A 19,102-nucleotide genomic window follows, 5' to 3' on the forward strand; every position below is an offset into this window, starting at 1 on the left:
GGCCCAGGAGCGGTATCAGGGCAAGCGGCAAGGGCGCTGTGAAATTCCCACTCACTGAATGGAACATTGTAGGATTCCGGATGGTGGGTTCGAAAAGAAAGGCTGCGGCGTTCCATCCGCTCTTTAATGGAGCAGAAGGCCAGTGGGTAATTGGAAGAAGCAGAACTAAGAGCAAAATGCTCTGCCAAGCTGTTGGCAATTTCGTCGGAGTCTGTACAAACTGCTCCATTCAGTGAGAGCACAGGGTTGCTGACAGGGGTCCGATAGCCGTAGAGGCGTCGGATCTTGGCCCAGACCTGTGATGGAGAGACATGGAGGCCAATGTGGACACATACCGCTCCCAGCATTCCTGCTTGCTTTGGCGGATGAGGCGGCGGGCCCGCGCACGCAGCCGTTTGAAGGTGATGAGGTGTTCAATGCAGAGGTGTCGCTTGTGACGCTGGAGCGCCCGCCGGCGATCTTTAATCGCTGCAACGATCTCAGGTGACCACCAAGGCACAGTCCGCCGCCGAGGGGACCCGGAAGAACGGGGAATGGCAGATTCTGGGGCAGTAACGATGCCGGTGGTGACCGATTGAACCACCGCATCAATGTCATCACTAGAGAGAGGCTCAATAGCAGCAGTAGAGGAAAACATGTCCCACTCAGCCTTATTCATAGCCCACCTGCAAGGGCGCAGAGAAGACTGACGCTGTGGCAGTGACAGAAAGGTCGGAAAGTGGTCACTACCACACAGGTCGTCGTGCACTCTCCATTGGACAGACGGTAAGAGGCTATGGCTGCAGATCGAAAGGTCGATGGCGGAGTACGTGCCATGCGCCACGCTGAAGTGTGTGGAGGAACCGTCATTTAAAAGCGAAAGATCGAGCTGTGCTAATAAATGCTCAATGGTGGCACCTCGACCTGTCGCCACTGACCCACCCCACAGAGGGTTATGGGCGTTGAAGTCGCCCAGTAACAAGAAAGGTGGCGGCAATTGGGCTATCAGCGCAGCCAGGACATGCTGCGAGACATCACCATCCTGTGGAAGGTAAAGACTGCAGACGGTAACAGCCTGTGGCGTCCACATCCGAACAGCGACAGCCTCTAAAGCTGTTTGTAGAGGTACAGACTCGCTGTGAAGAGAGTGAAGAACATATATGCCACCGGACACCCTTTCGTAAGCTGCCCGGTTCTTATAGTAACCCCGATAGCCACGGAGGGCGGGGGTTCGCATTGCTGGAAACCAAGTTTCCTGAATAGCAATGCAGAAGAAATGGTGAAGGCTGATAAGTTGTCGGAGCTCAGCTAGATGGTGGAAGTAACCGCTGCAGTTCCACTGGAGGACGGTATTGTCCATGTCTGAGAAAGGCGTGACGGGACTGGGAAGGCAGATTACACAACTGGGTCACCTGCTGCCTCCAATTGAGCACCGGTGCTAGCGCTATCCGTGGCGTCTGAGGGACTGGCGAGATCGAGGTCATCAGTGGACGCCAGAATCTCCACCTCGTCCTCAGACACAGAGCTTCTAGGAAGCGGTGGGACGGGTGCCACTGCAATGTCGTTAGCCTTGGGGACTTTTCTCTTAAACTGAAGTTTTATTTTGGTGTTATTCTCTTGTTTATGTTTTCTTGTGGCAGTATTTTTCTGCTGTTGTGGGCCAAAGTAAAATTCTTTATTAGAGTATCAGTTCTTATCAGTCAAAGTTAGAAAAATGTATCGGGAAACTAAACCGATGAAAAATTTGCCGAATTCTAAAAAATTCCTGGATTTTTCCCCAAAAGAAAAAATTCTCGGGATATCCTGGGTGTATACTCACTGTGTGGCCTAACTAGAAAGAAGGAACAGATTATTAAATAAAACAAAATTGTCCGGTTACTAAGCTAGATTACAAAAGGAACACCCAGGGAGAACCAAGTTACGGTTCCCAATAGCAAGTACATACCTATAAAGTTACTCAGTCGCGCGTTACCAGTGTACCAGTATTGTGTTAGAGTATAATGACTTTTCTGGAGACTAGAAATCTACTCTGTAGGAATCAGCATGGGTTTCGAAAAAGACTATAATGTGAAACCCAGCTCACGCCATTCGTCCACGAGACTCAGAGGGCCACAGACACGGGTTCCCATGTAGATTCTGTGTTTCTAGACTTCAAGGCATTCCATACAGTTCCCCACAGTCGCTTAATGAACAAAGTAAGAGCATATGGACTATGAGACCAATTGTGTGATTGGATTAAAGAGTTCCTAGATAACAGAACGCAGAATGTCACTCTCAATGGAGAGAAGTCTTCCGAAGTAAGAGTGATTTCAGGTGTGCCGCAGGGGAGTGTCGTAGGACCATTGCTATTCACAATATACATAAATGACCTTGTGGATAACATCTGAAGTTGACAGGCTTTTTGTGGATGATGCTGTAGTATATCGAGAGGTTGTAACAATGGAAAATTGTACTGAAATGCAGGAGGATCTGCAACGAATTGACGCATGGTGCAGGGAATGGCAATTAAATATCAATGTAGACAAGTGTAATGTGCTACGAATACATAGAAAGAAAGATGCTTTATCATTTAAATAGAATATAGCAGGTCAGCAACTGGAAGCAGTTAATTCCATAATTTATCTGGGAGTAGGCATTACAAGTGACTTAAAATGGAATGAGCATATAAAGTTAATCGTATACTGCTTACTGGTGTGGAATCTGTACCAAATAGGGGTGTGTGTGTGTGTGTGTGTGTGTGTGTGTGTGTGTGTGTGAGTGAGTGAGAGAGAGAGAGAGAGAGAGAGAGAGAGAGAGAGAGAGAGAGAGAGAGAGAAGAAGAAGAAGAAGAAGAAGAAGATCCAACGTAGAGCAGCGTGCTTTGTTACAGGATCATTTAATAATCGCGAAAGTGTTATGGACATTATAGATAAACTCCAGTGGAAGACTCTGCAAGAGAGAAGCTCTGTACGGGCTTTCGTTGAAGTTTCAAGAACATACCTTCACTGAGGAGTCGAGCAGTATATTGTTCCCTCCTACATATATCTCGCGAAGAGAACGTGAGGATAAAATCAGAGATATTAGAGCCCCACACAGAGGCATACCGACAATATTTCTTTCCACAAACAATACGAGACTGGAATAGAAGGGACAACCGATAGAGGTACTCAAGGTACCCTCCGCCACACACCGTCAGGTGGCTTGCAGAGTACGGATGTAGATGTACACTTTTTGCACTTAATTAGGTACGTCAGTAATATGCGTGAACGAAATAGTCTGCCGTATTTGCAAAGTTGAAACAAATATTAATGACTTTTCATGAAGTGAGGAACGGTGACAGAGCTCTCACCTGCAGGCTCCGGCTGCAGCCCCAGTGCGGCCAGGATGGTGGCGTTGTCCAGCACCTCGGCCGGCCGCTCCTGCTTGAAGTAGGACAGCACGCCCGAGCCGCCCGTCCCCACCACCAGGGCGCCGCCGTTCTGCAGCCCGTCGCCGCGCAGGTCTCCTCCCAGCTTCATCGCTCGGCCCTGCACGGTGACAACTACTTATGTACGTACTTCAAATACTCCACACTAAAAATAAAAGAGGCAACTGCCGACACGAGGCGACGTTACCGTATAATCTACATCTGTACCCTACAGACCCCTACAAAGTGCACAGCAGATGGTACGTCACAGTGAAGTGCACAGCAGAGAGTACACCCCACCACACCAGTTATTAGAGCTGCTTCTCGTTCCGTCACGTACAGAGTCCGGGAAGAACGATCGATCGAATACTTCTGTGCGTACGGTAATAATTTGAAACTTATCCTCACAATGTCGGAGTGAGCGATACGTACGGGGTTGTCGTATATTTCTAGACACACGATTTAAAGCCAGTTCTCGAAAATTTGTTAGCAGATTTTCTGGGGATAGTTTATGTCTATCTTCGATAGTCTTACAGTTCAGTTTCTTCCGTATCTCTCTGACGCTTTCCCCAAAGATCACACAAACCTGTGATCGTTCGTGCTGACCTCCTCCGTATACGTTCAATACGCCCTATTAGCTCTGTGTGGTACTGGTCCCACACACTTGAGCAATATTCTAGAACCACTCACACGGGTGATTTTTCGGCAACTTCCTTTGTAGACTGACTGCACTTCCCAGTACTCGACCAATAAAACAATGCCTACCACCTGCTTTACCCACAACTGTGCCTTCATATTCCTACTAGTTTTACACCCAGGTATTTACGCGAGTCAGCCGATTTCGACAGTGACTCCCCGATATTATAGTCGTAGGATATTATGCTTTTTTTTTTCTGTGAAGTGTACATTTTTGAGCAACTTGCCAATCTTTGCGCCACTTATCCATCTTATCCAGATCTGACTGAATATTGACGCAGCTTCCTTCAGACACTACGTATTGTAAATAAATGCATGATCTGCAAAAAGCCTGAGGCCGGTCTTAATATTATCTGCAAGATCATTAATACACAACATGAACAGCAAGGTTCCCAACACACTTTGCTGGGGCACACCTGAAGTTACTTCTACATCTGACGATGACATTATCAAAGATAACATGCTGCGTCCTTCCTACCAAACAGTCTTCATTCCGGTCACAAATTTCACTTCACACCCCTTACAATTGTACTTTCGACAATAAGCGTAAGAGCGGTACCGAGTCAAATGCTTTTTGCAAATCGAGAAACACTGCATCTGCCCGAAGCTTTCAGTATGTCACGAGAGAAATGTGTGAGTTGCATTTCACATGAAGGTGCTTTCAAAATCCGTGCCGATTTGCACGGAGGAAGTTATTCTGTTAGAGATACCGCATTGTGTGTGAGCTCCGAAAATGATCCAAGATTTTACAACAAAGCAATATTAAGAATAATGGGTGGTAGTTTTGTGGATGACTAACTGCCCTTCTTGTAGACAGGTGTGAGCTGTACTTTCATCCGAGAACTGGGCATGGCCTTTTGTTCAAGCGACCTACAATAGATTATAATTAGAATGTGCTAACTCAGCCACAATTGCAGCATAGAATCTGATAGAGATTTCATTGGGCCGTGGAGCTTTAATAAATCATAACCGCAAAATGCTGACAAATCATTTACAGAAAATAGGAAAGACAGAAAGGGGTGACCTGTTGGTGTGGGGGATCGGTTTGGGTTCTGGAGAAATTTAAGAAGACTCAAAGCAGTAGTGGTTCAATGACTTAGAAGATAAGTTATAATGAAGAAAGGCAAATTTTTCAGCTTCTGCAAACTCAAGAGAAGAACAGCAAAGCTCCACGTTCTGGGCCCAAAGGGCCAATTCACAGATAGCAGTGTTTTCCCCTGCTGGTGGAGTCACCGGGTGCAGTGTGGAGGTCTGCGAAGTAAATGCACCACTCCTGCGGTCACTGTCAGTTTTCTCATCCTCTGAGCCACTAGTTCTCCAGCGAGTAACTGCCCAATTAGTATCACGAAGCTGAATGCACCTTATTCCAGTCCTCCGGCCGAGGAAAAATGCTTGGCAGTACGAGTAACTGAATCCGCATATTTGGTACAGCAATTGCACAATGATAACTGAGCAAGAGTGAACAGATTTCAAAAAAGGTATCAGCATTACTGACTAAAATATACTCTTTGGGGCCTTGTAATGGTACTTTGACTACCGCGCCTCCTCCAATACAAAGATATAATTTACGATCGCGCACGCAGAAGAGCGCTGCGCCAGCGACCGATTTTTATAAATAATTTTGTTCGTCTTTTTACTTTTGCGTAGGTTTTTGTTTTTAACAACTAATTGATTACACACTCTCTCTCTTGTCTTCATACTAAAGACGTGTATTATTCGGCGCTGTGTTGAATGTGCTTTTGGGCGGAAATTAAAATTATATTACAAAGCGAGCTTGTTTCAATAGTGATTCGAGGTGGTTATTGCCAAATTTGTAAATTGATCATGACAGTGACAACTTGAAGTTTTCAACAGACGGAGAAAAGTGAAAGACGGGTCGTCCTCCAAGAGAAATTAGGAGGACAGCCATGAAGACTATATTGTAATTAATACTGCGTATCTAACAAGATTATAAGGTAAATTTCAATTAGTTTCTGATGCTATTTCCGTACAGTCGCTTTTTGTAGTGTTGCCGACCCGGTCTGCCATGCGCGGTCAAATCACAGCATGATCTCAATCAATAATACGAAGTCCGCCTTATCCGTAACTGAAACCACCAAAATTCAAAACCCAATCAGATTTTCTACTTTATATTTTTCACGGCAGAACCCCGAAAAAAAAGGAAACACTACAATCTAAAGGTGGCTAGGACAAAATACAGGGAGTGAAAGATTATTTACAACTAGCACTGAAAGCGGACCGCACAGTTATAAGATGAATATATCAAAGAAAGCAACACAGGGGTAACTGAGTGTACTGAAATTAGGTTAGGTGGTATCGATGGGATTAGACTGGGAAATGAGAGACTAAAAGAAAGACACACACTTTGTTCACAAAATGACTGATGATAGCTTCAGTAGATAAGATAGAAAGACGGGCAATAGCAAAAAATTCATTTCCCAAAGTACAGCAAATTTGTCTTAAGTGTTAACAAATTAAGTGTTATGAAGTCTTTTCATAAGATACTTATCAACAGTCGTCTTCTGCGGAAGTGAAACAGACAAATAGTTCAGACAAGAAGTGAATACAACCTTACAAAATATGGGGCTGTAGAAGAACATTTAAAATTCAGACGGGCATATCCAGTGATTTCTTTTTATTACCTGAATGTCAGCACCAGCTGCCTAAAAATGCCAGCCACAGACGCCCGTATTTCATCTCTCGCCTAACTGCAACACGGCTGCCACAAAAAACACCGACCGAAAATACTTCTCGATTCTCCTCACACCCGTCTACAAGAAGGGCAGTAGAAGTGATCCACAAAACTACCATCCAATATCATCTACTTCAATTTGTTGAAGAATCTTTGAACACTTTCTGAGCTCACAAATAATACACTATCTCAAATAGAATGACCTCGTCAATGCCAACCGCCACAGATTCTGAAAACACTGATCGTGTGAAAACCGACTCGCACTTTTCTCACGTGACATATTGAAATCTTTGGATCGAGGCAACCAGGTAGATGCAGTGGTTCTCTATTTCCGAAAAGCATCTGTCTCAATACCGCAACTACACTTATTGCCAGAAGTAGCACCTACACCCCATGTCCTCAGTTATTTATTAGATGTATTTCAATCTCCACCTTCCTCTACAGTTTTTGCCCTCTACAGCTAGGAAAGTGCTTGTAACTTTGTTCTGGGATATGTATGATAGATCACTGGTGGACTTTGCTGAACACGGGACCACTGTGAATACTGCAGCCTACGTTACAACTTCGGTTAAGCTGCATCGTGCCTTTTGTGGCGAGCGCCACAACACTAGAGCTGAGAGTGTCGAACTACTTCGTGATAATGCTCGCCCCGTACGTTGCTGCTCCTGTTTGTGAGAAAACTGCCAAATTTGTATGGGAGGTGCTCCAGAATCCACCATACAGTCCAGACAGCACACTGTCGGACCTTCATCTGTTTGGCCCGTGACGAAGTTTCTGCCCAGCCAACACTTTGTGACAGATCCGTTAGTGTAATAGACACACTGCAGACGACAGTGTGCTGGCCAGCCTGTGGATGGTTTTCCATCTGCCTCTGTGAATGCAGGCTGGTTCCCCTTATTCCAGCCCAGTTACACTACGTCAGCAATTGCTGCACGAACACTGTCTCTACGTACGCGCACACCATAATTACTTTACCACGCAATTATTGGGGTTACACTCGTCTGGAATAAGACATTTCATGGGGGGGTGGGGGGGGGGGGGGGAGGGTGGAGGGGTGAGGGGGGAGGTGGAGGTCCACGTGGGACCGAAATGCAGAACACTATACCCGGGCCGCTGAAATATTGCACTTGACGTTTGCGCATGAAGTTGGCAGCGTAACAGAGTAACAAGAGAAGAACGATAGGCGCTAGGCGTTCAGCGTGGGGCGCCAGCCAATCACAGCGCAGTGAGCACAGCTGTTACTCACGTGCTGTGACGTCAAAGTTCCCGCGTTGCCGGCTTTGTTTAGTGAATGTGTATACAACGTGAATTGTATGTTGTTTACCGCGTGTTTTTGTTGAACTGTGTGCTATATCGTTGTGACTTTTGTTACGTTGTGAGTGTACATACTTGGAAAATGCCACCGAAAAGACTTCGTTCACTTAGTGACAATCCTTTGCGTCGAGGGGTGCCGCTAAACAGCCAGGCACTGGAGTTATTACGCAGAACTCTTGAGTTTTACGAGCAGGAGAAAAACTACGTAAGCATTCATGGACAGCCATCAATTCCTGCCGACAAAGTGGTGGAACGTACGTTGAAAACTCTTGGTATTAGTGCAAGAACCGTAGTAATTAACACGTTCGCTGCGGCTGACGCTTATAAGCGTTTCCGCGATCAACACGCCAGAGCGGCTGACGCTCATAAGCGTTTCCGCGATCAACACGCCAGAGCGGCTGACGCTCATAAGCGTTGCCGCGATCAGCAAGCCAGTGCGGGTAACACTTATAAGCGGTGCGCTCGCTAGCTGAGTTCTCACTAGGGGAGGTCGCCAACTGGGACACGCCGATTTCGTCCGAATTGTTTCTAGAAAGAGGTGGGACTCCACATAACGTGCCCGAAATATTTCGCCTGAGTTGGCCATAGGAAAGGAGAACATGCTCTCGAAAGTTGTTCCGATAGCACTATAGGAGGCTATACCCTATTTAGCGCTCTGTTCGTCGTTATTGGCGTAGAGTAATGGTCAAGCGCATTGCTCACGAAACAGGCGACTTGGGATCAATCCCAGGTCCGTCCTGATTTTTTTTTCTCATTTTTATTTTACTTCGTATCTTCAGAGTGTTCGGTTATTTATGGTAGATGTATATTTCTATCGTCAAGTCAAAAATCTAATTAAAAGATTACAAAGTGCCCCTGAATAACTCCAACAACAGCGAGAGGTATCATCAAGAGAAGATGCAATTAAAATACATTCGACCGTGCTGCATCAATTCAGTGCTCTTGTGGACACCCCTATGATCTAGTACGCTTGGTTTGCATCCAAACTATTAGAGGAAACACCTTAGTTTTAAAACTTGAATTAAGTGTGCTTTCCAATGAAGCATGTTGCAGAGAAATGTAACTGCTCAAACAATGCCTTCATAAAATGTGCCTAGAGTGAAACATATATGTTTCACATGTTTCTATGATATGTCACCATAAAAATGGCAAAACTTCTACTGTCGTAATGAATAAAAAGTAGCGCACGTAATCACAAGAATCTTTAAAATCTTTATTTTCATTAAAACTTTCGCCTAGTTATATAAATATACTACTTGAATGTATTTAAATTCTACGGTAAATAGTTGAAAAATCTGACGAAACCAAGGAAAATAAGAATGAAAACAATTGAAAAAAATTAGGAAGCACCTGGGATTGATTCCAGGTCGACTGTTTCGTGAGCAATGCGCTTGACCATTACGCTACGCCGTCAACATGTTCGCTGCGGCTGACGCATATAAGCGGCGCGTTCACTAGCAGAGTTCTCAGTTTAGTTTGTTCGGCTGTGCACTCGTGTTAGTTCAAGTAACCAACGACATATCACGTAACGTGTTCCTGTCTGCAGTTGTGTGTTTTCGTTTTTTGTCGTCTGTGTTGTGCATTGTTTGCAATGGCGGCGAATGAACCGACACCGGGGCCTTCGAACGCGAAAAAGTGTAGGAAGAGTGACCAATATACTGACCATGAGTTACTACGTGTGTTAGAAGATAGTGATGTAGAGTTCAGAGAGGACGAACCAGATGAGGGTGACTGGCATTTGGAGACTGCAGAAACAGACCACAGTGATGACAGTGTGGAAGCAGAACTGTCCAGTATGTTTCGTGACAGTTCGGAATCGGACGATACGGGCGACGATGATGAGGAAATCGCCGACGATAAAGAACCAGCGCTCGCAGAGGTAAGCAAACCAGGTGTTACGTGGCATGAAGAACCACATGGGATGCAGTATCACCCGTTTACGAAAGCAGAATGTTTGCTGATGAAGCCTGCTGGCAATACACCAATGGATTTCTTTAGGCTACTGGTTACAGATGACATACTGCAGCTCATAGTTGACGAAACAAATGATAACGCACGGAATATATTTGCGAGCGCAAATACACAAGAGGGCTCTAGAATTAGTAATTGGAAACCCGTAAGTATAGAAGAAATACTTGTCTTCCTGGGGATTTCATTACATATGGGTAATGTCAAATGTGCCCGACTACAAGACTACTGGAAGAGGGATCCGCTGTTCGAAAATAAAGGAATAACGATGAGTATGAGCAGAGACAGATATTTGCTTATCTTACGCGCATTGCATTTTGCAAAAAATCCAGAGTCAGGCGAACCGAAACCAAATGATCGACTGTATAAGATACGCCCTATATTGAATTATTTCAACAACAAAATGTGTAATGTGTATTATCCAGGTAGGGATCTCTCTTTAGATGAATCAATGATTCTTTGGAGGGGACGATTGTCATTTAGACAATACATAAAAAACAAAAGAAATAAGTATGGCATCAAATTGTACATGCTAAATAACCCAGACGGCTTCATCAATAAATGCGCTGTGTACACGGGGATGCGTGGTGATATGGGGGGAAAAGGGCATGCTGAAAAGATAGTATTGCATTTGTTAGAAGAGAAGGTGAATGTTGGCCATCACATTTACATGGACAATTTTTACAACAGCTTTGCCTTAGCTAAAACCCTGTTGAATGCAAAAACACATTGCACCGGGACACTAAGGGTAAATAGGAAAAATACCCCTAAAGACGTGGTATGCGCCAAGCTGGGGAAAGGGGACACCATAGCACGATATTCGGACGGGGTAATGATCGGCAAATGGAAGGATAGACGAGAGGTCTCCTATATTTCCACAGAATACCCCAATACAATGGAACGTGTGCAGAATGCACGCCAGCAAATAGTCGCGAAACCACTGCCAATTATCAGATATAATAGTTGTATGTCTGGGACCGATAGGCAGGACCAGATGTTGTCTTATTATTTATGTGAACGAAAGACAATCCGCTGGCCAAAGAAACTATTCTTCCATGTAGTTGACATGCTAATGTTCAATGCACATTACCTATATAATAAATACTCAGGGCATAATATGACTTTGTATGATTATAGAATACAAATAATAAAGGGACTACTTCCACCAATGGACGTTACAAAAGGTGTGCGTAACAAATGTAAAGACACACATGTTGTGCAAAAGCGGGACGCAACGGAAGGGACGAAGCAAGTTATGCGGAAGCGATGTAAAACGTGCGCGGCACGGGGCAAGCGTACGGATACACCATACGTGTGTATAACGTGTCCAAACCAACCTGGATTTTGTTTGAACTGCTGCACAATTACACATCCATAATGTAATGGGACGTCGTATCTACAGAGGAAGATCTGTTTGTGTTTGATTTGTAAAGTGTTTGTTTTATATCTCCTGACGTATGTGTCGTATGTGGTTCTTACCCCTACAGTGATAGTTTTCCGATAATAGGAATATGTGTACCACGTTTCGTTGAAATCGGTCCAGTAGGAGGAGATGTGGAACATACATACATACACATACAGTCATTTTTATAATATGTATATATTTGTGATTGGGTTTCCATAGCACCACATTGCAGACGAGTCCTGTTTCTTTTTCTTCGTTTTATAAATCTTTTGGTGTTTTCCGACTAATTCTTTTTCAATGGAGTGGATTTGTCACTTGTGTGAATTGCATTTTCTGTCCAGTTAGCAATACAATAAATAAATAAGGGGCTTTGTTAGAATTGTTTGCAATAAATGCATGTAACGCTTATAAGCGACAGACAGCAGGCAGCATTTATCACATGATCGGCATGCAGCTAAAGTGTACTTGTATTTCTATATCTAGCACCTCTTCCGCAGACGTTATATTCGTTGCCAATATTACGTTCGTGCACAACATGAATTTGTCGCAAAACTAGACATTAGTCTTGCGATCAAAATTTAGGCGTGTTCATAATTTGTATTCAGCCAGGTATGGATTACGAAATATAAATTCCAGCAGTATCTTATTATAACTTGAAACTGCTGACTTCCCTTGCAGAACAAAGTTTTATTCATCCATAAGAATTATGAAAAGATACAGTGGCGAGCTAAGTCGGTAACTATGTAAAGTTATTTCCTCGAAATAAAAATCATAGAAGGCCGTGCGGCTGCAAAGAGAAGTGATTGCAGCGCTCCTGGCAGCTAGCCCCGAACTGTTTTGACTGAGTGGAACGCTGCGCCTCTGGTAGCCAGCGTACGAACTCCAAACGAATCAGCTGGCGGCATCTAGTTTATTCGCCACAAACTTACAGGTTTCGCAGGGCTATGATTTCAGCTCTCAGCGCACGTGCGCTTACAAGCGTCCGCCTCGCGCGTTAGCGGCTCGCACTGGCGACCGCAGCGAACGTGTTAAGGGAGTATTACTACAAAACTTGGAAGATACTGAAGTGAGCCGTAATGATTCCGAGCTGTCTGGATCAAATAATACATTTTTATCAACCCTGGGAAAGAAGAAAAAGCGGCCTAGTCCTATCACAGATTCAGATTCTTTCCAGACTGATGCAATTCGTAGGCATGTTTATGCTTACTACAGCAGAAAAGAGTATCCGACTGTAGCTAAGTTATTAATCTCTTTAAAAGAAAGTGAACTCTTCAGGGGTGGTAAAACATCACTAAAAATTGTGCTAAAAAATATGGGTTTCCGTTACAAAACGCTAGACGGATGCAAAGTACTGTTAGAGAGGGCACATATTGTTACCGCTCGTAGTATTTTCTTGCACAAACTTGTGGGCAGAGACATTCATTCCATAATTTGGCTAGACGAAACGTGGGTTAATGCCGGGGAAGCTGTCAGTAAATGTTGGACGGATAACACACCCAGCAGTAGCGGCCATCAGCTGACGGGAAGAGGAGCTAGATTAATTGTGGTTCATGCAGGCTCCTCCAGTGGTTTTGTCCCTGACGCACTTAGTTTTTAGATCGAAAAAGACTGGTGATTACCATGAAGATATGGATCACACACGATTTGTTGAGTGGTTCAGGAACCTTTTAAAACAATTTCCTGTCCCTACAACAATTGTAATGGACAATGCTCCATATCATTCGGTGATACAGAACAAAGCCCCAACCACAAATGATCGGAAAGAAGTTATGGTGCAGTGGTTGCAGGCTCGAAATATTGCAGCGGATATGAGTATGACAAAGGTTCTGTTGTATTCTCTTGTTAAAGAAAATAAGCCTACGACACCTACATATGTAGTAGACGAAATTGCCAAGGAGCAGGGTCATACTGTAATAAGGCTGCCACCATATCACTGCCATTTCAACCCTATTGAGTTAATATGGAGTGATGTAAAAATGTATGTAAGCAACAACAACAACAAGTTCTTTACAATAACAGAGGTGGAAAAGCTGTTGCGTGAAGCTCTTGTGACTGTGGATGCAGCCTCATGGAGAAAAAAAGTAGAGCACGTCGAGAAGCTTATACGAGCAGCACAGACAATAGAAGAAATTATCAGCGGCCATGAACAATTAATGATTTGTCTTGCTGATGACGACGATGAAGACTGTTTTGGCGATGAGTCGGACAACAGTGACAATGGCGAGCTGGATGGAATTGCGCCATTATCGCTGTAAATTGGTGAGTGAAAAATTACTAATATTGGTTATTTATTGCAATCTCGGTTATTATTTATTTTGTAAACTACGTACATTATTGATTTGAAAGTACCAGTCGTCAGATGCTTGTTTTTTGTATTTCTTTGCTCCATTATCGAAAGGGTGCGCATTGATATGCTTTTACATGTATTGTTATACAGTTGTTTACTTCCTGTCATTGTAGTACAACTAAAAACGAGTTTTTATATACACTGTAATTGCTCAATCGCTTGCATTTACGAGACGGGACGGAAAACTGTATCGTCTGCCGTGTGTATAGAGGCTGCTGTTGCAACATCGCTATTACAGTGAGCCAACTTAAATAGACAAAAAGCGAACTGTCAAGTGCAATGTTTCGCCGGTGGGGATATAGACTCGGTGTGAGGCAGCAGTGGGGTGAGTCGACTGCTGTAGGGTTGTGTACCACTCAGGGCTATGACAGGGACGGAGCCTCTCCATCATTTCTAGGTCCCCAGTTCAATACATACATACATACATACATACATACATACATACATGGCTAATAAATATAAAAAATTAGTGAACACCACATAACTGCTAAAAGAAAGAAACACCACGTAACTGCTAAAAGATCTAAGTACCTATAATGAGACTGTCTGAAGCTTTGCAAGGGTGTTTGTAGACGATGTTGTTTTCCAAAGGCATGCTGCAGTATGAGAAAACAACAAAATGCAAGACGACCTACAGAGGACTGACGACTGGTTCCTCAGCTGGCGGAATTAATCAGCAGAAATAGTGTCTCATTTACATCACCCAAACTGTTGACTTCAGAACCAGTTTACAATAAAAAATTGTGACTGGCAGTAACAATGTTGTGCCGGCACAAGCTTTGTCATTTACGCATACGCTACAGAGTTAGTAACAAGATTTTGTTATTCGGAGATGTTATTCAATATTTGGGTGGTACATTACAATCGACAGTATTTAAATTCAGAAATATAAATAATGTCAGTTATTCTGCATCCTCGTACAATTTAGAACATAATTTAAAAAGTTTACATCTCTCCGTACATATGTGAAAACTTTTGAGGCAGAGAAAATCCCTGACCCCGCCGGGAATCGAACCCGGGAACACGGGCGTGGGAAGCGAGAATGCTACCGCACGACCACGAGCTGCGGACGGCTCAGCACATTTGTGGAAGATTTTTTTTTTTTTTTTTGGTTGGGTTTAAGGGCGCTCAACTGCTGAGGTCATTAGCGCCCAGTCACTGTTGTTAGAGCACATGGAATCTAGTAAAACTCAAGGGGATGGCGGGGACACCAGAAGGACCTGACTAAAATGCAGATAAAATAAGTAAAAAGGTTAAATGTCTTTGGACAAGCCAGTCAAAGTTATAAAACGCAGAATACGAGCAGCTGCTCGAGCGTCATCAGCTAAAACATCCGGTAAAGTAGATGGCAGCGACAGGACAACACGAAATTGACTAAAACGGGGACACGACAATAAAACATGGGGCACTGTTAATGCCTGACCACAAGGGCACTGCGGGGCTGGGTCACCGGAGAGCAGGTAGTGGTGGCTAAACCGGCAATGCCCAATCCGCAACCTGGTCAGAAGGACCTCCTCTCGCCGAGATGGTCGGGAGGATGTTGTCCAAGCAGTTGGGAGCAGTTTTACTGCCCGGAGCTTGTTACCTTGGAGGGATGACCAAGCATCCCACCACAACGACACAAGCCTCTTACAAACATCCCCACGAACATCAGATGACGGGACACAATGGGAGGCTGGCCGAGGCAGGAGGACTGCAGCCTCGGCTGCAGCATCCGCAGCCTCATTCCCAGGCACTCCTACATGTCCGGGAACCCACAGAAAGCTGACAGAACCACCATTATGAGCGAAAGAATGGAGGGACTGCTGTATCCGTTGGATCAAGGGATGGACCGGATAGGGAGCTCCAAGGCTCTGAAGAGCACTGAGTGAATCAGAGCAGAGTACATACAATGAATGGCAGTGGCGGCGGGCATACTGAACGGCCTGATGGAGAGCAAAAAGCACGGCCGTAAAGCTGGAACATTGGTCGAGGAGCCGGTATTTAAAGGTGGCGGCCCTGACGACAAAGGCACAGCCGACACCATCGTCAGTTTTGGAGCCATCGGTGTAAATAAAGGTGTAACCGGCAAGTCGAGCACGAACTTCGACAAACCGGGAGCAATACACTGCAGCCGGAGTACCCTCCTTCGGGAGTGAGCTGAGGTCGAGATAAATATGAACCGGAGCCTGGAGCCAAGGTGGTGTCGGGCTCTCACCCTCTCTGAAGGTGGTAGGGAGGGCAAAATCCAATTGTCGAAGCAGGTGACGGAAGCGGACTCCGGGGGGCAGCAGGGCAGACACATACAACCCGTACTGACGGTCGAGAGAATCGGCGAAGAAGGACTTGTAAGAGGGTTGGTCGTGCATAGACAATAGCCGGCAGGCATACCGACACAGCAGTACGTCGCGCTGGTAGGTCAATGGTAACTCGGCAGCTTCAGCATAAAGACTCTCGACAGGACTAGTGTAGAAGGCTCCGGTCGCAAGACGTATCCCCCGATGGTGGATGGAGTTGAGACGGCGTAAGAGGGATGGCCGAGCAGACGAAGCTCCCATAATCCAGCTTCGTTCGGACTATGGACCGATACAAGCGAAGCAGGACAGTGCGATCCGCTCCCCAAGATGAACCGCTAAGAACTCTGAGGACATTAAGGGAACGTGTACAACGGGCAGCCAAATAAGAGACATGCGGAGACCAACACAGTTTCCTGTCCAACGTGAGCCCTAGAAACTTAGTTGTGTCCACGAATGGGAGAACAACGGGACCGAGATGTAAGGATGGCGGAAGGAACGCTTTATATCGCCAAAAGTTGATACAAACCGTCTTCTCTTCAGAGAACCGGAAGCCATTTGCCACGCTCCACGAGTAGAGGATGTCTAGACAACGCTGGGCACTGCAGTAGATCGCGAAGTCATCGACAAAGAGAGAGCCTGAGACATTAGGTGGAATGCAATCCATAATTGGATTGATCGCAATGGCAAAAAGGGCTACGCTCAAGACGGAGCCCTGAGGCACTCTGTTCTCCTGGAGGAAGACGTCGGACAATACGGAACCCACACGTACCCTAAACTTTCGATGCGTTAAAAAGGAATCAATAAAAAGGGGCAGGTGACCGCGTAGGCCCCACCTGTGCATAGTGCGGAGGATACCTCCTCTCCAACAGGTATCATAAGCCTTCTCCAAGTCGAAGAACACGGCTACCGTTTGGCGCCTTCGCAAAAAGTTGGTCATGATGAATGTCGACAAGGTCACAAGGTCGTCAACAGCGGAGCGGCGGCGACGAAAGCCGCATTGGACATTAATAAGTAGCTGTCGAGATTCAAGAATCCAGACTAACCGAGCATTAACCATGCGCTCCATCACCTTACAGACACAGCTTGTAAGAGAAATGGGGCGGTAACTAGAAGGAAGGTGTCTATCCTTCCCGGGTTTGGGTATAGGAACAATAACGGCGTCACGCCAACGCATGGGGACTTGACCTTCGGTCCAGACGCGATTGTAGGTACGAAGAAGGAAGCTTTTGCCCACCGGAGAAAGGTGTGCCAGCATCTGAACGTGAATGGCATCTGGCCCCGGAGCAGAGGACCGGGACAGGGCAAGCGCACGTTCGAGTTCCCGCATAGTAAAGGGGGCATTATAAGTTTCCAGATTCAGCGAGTGGAAGGAAGGTCGCTGAGCCTCTTCTGCCTCTTTCCTGGGAAGGAAGGCAGGATGGTAATGGGCGGAGCTTGAAACCTCCGCGAAAAAGCGGCCAAAGGCGTTGGAGACAGCCACAGGATCAACAAGGACCTCATTACCTGAGGTCAGGCCAGGTACCGAGGAGTGGGCCTTAATGCCCGACAGCCGGCGCAGGCTACCCCAAACGACGGAAGAGGGAGTAAAACTGTTAAAGGAGCTGGTGAAAGAGGCCCAACAAGCTTTTTTGCTGTCTTTGATGACTCTACGGCATTGCGCTCGGAGTCGTTTGTATTCAATACAATTCGCCAATGTAGGATGGCGGCGAAAGGTGAGTAAAGCACGTCGCCGAGCACGGATAGCGTCTCTACAAGCCTCGTTCCACCAGGGGACGGAAACGCGACGTGAAGAAGAAGTAGTACGAGGAATGGAACGTTCGGCAGCATTGATGATAACAGCCGTAAGGTATTCGACCTGACTGTCACAACTGGGAAAATCGTGATCCGGAAAGGTCGCCAGGGAGGAGTAAAGTCCCCAGTCAGCTTTCGGTATGTTCCAGCTCGAAGGACGTGGGGATGGGGTGTGGTGCAGGAGACGAACGACACAGGGGAAGTGGTCGCTCGAATAGGTGTCAGAAAGGACATACCACTCGAACAGACGGGCAAGAGTGGTAGAACAGATCGAGAGGTCCAAGTGGGAGTAGGTATGAGTAGAGTCCGAGAGGAAAGTCGGGCGCCGGTATTGAGGCAGACAAGATTGAGATGGTTGAAGACATCCGCCAAGAGTGAGCCTCTTTGACAGGATGCAGGAGAGCCCCAAAGGGGATGATGGGCATTGAAGTTGCCAAACAATAAAAACGGCGGGGGAAGCTGAACGATCAGGTGCATCATGTCAGCCCGACTAACAGCAGATGACGGTGGAGTGTAGACGGTACAAACTGAAAAAGTAAAAGCAGAAAGAGTAATGCGGACAGCTATTGCTTGGAGTGGGGTGGTCAATGGGATGGGATGGTAATAGACATCGTCCCGAACGTGCAACATGACCCCACCATGAGCTGGGATACCATCCACAGGGGTGAGGTCATACCGCTCCGAGGTATAGTGGGTAAAGGCAATACGGTCAGTCGGGCGCAACTTGGTTTCCTGGAGACCAAGGACGAGCGGACAGTGCAGGCGGAGGAGCAGTTGTAATTCCTCCCGATTAGATCGAATACCTCTTATGTTCCAATGAAACAACGCCATTGCTAGTCAAAAAGTTCGGGGAACGAGACGGGGAAGAGATGGTCACCTCGACGGCCGCGGAGGGCCAGGTTGTGAGGGAACAACGCTACAACCGACGGGAGGCGGATCCGGTTCCATCGACTCGTCGCCAGCTGCGGCCGCTGTCCCTGGTTGTGTAGGAGGGGCAGCATCATTTGCCGACGAAAGGCCAGCTGAGCGCCTTGCAGCAGAGCGTCCCGGCAAAACTGAGGACGGCCGGGAGCAGCGACTCACGGATGGAGCGTCAGACGAAACGCGCCGGGGTGGAGAGGGGGATAGAGACTTCTTCTTGGAGGCCTTCTTGGAAGGCCGAGGAGGCACAGGGATGGTGGGCTGGACCCGAAGAAGGTCCTCACGCGCGGGGTCCGTTTTGGAACGCCGGACCTCGGGAGCCGGGGTT

General features: G+C 46.2%; 1 protein-coding gene across 1 annotated transcript in view; it reads right to left on the minus strand.

Annotated features, from left to right (window-relative positions):
• The window catches only part of LOC126426701 (prostamide/prostaglandin F synthase-like), a 55,490-nt gene that overhangs the window by 18,935 nt on the left and 17,453 nt on the right, over positions 1-19,102 (minus strand). The window contains exon 4 of the mRNA XM_050088623.1: positions 3,308-3,485. Coding sequence (XP_049944580.1) covers positions 3,308-3,485 — 178 coding nt within the window. The remainder of the gene's footprint in view (positions 1-3,307; positions 3,486-19,102) is intronic.

The sequence above is a fragment of the Schistocerca serialis genome, chromosome 11 (assembly GCF_023864345.2).
Source record: "Schistocerca serialis cubense isolate TAMUIC-IGC-003099 chromosome 11, iqSchSeri2.2, whole genome shotgun sequence".
In the NCBI taxonomy this organism is placed as follows: Eukaryota; Metazoa; Arthropoda; class Insecta; order Orthoptera; family Acrididae; genus Schistocerca; species Schistocerca serialis.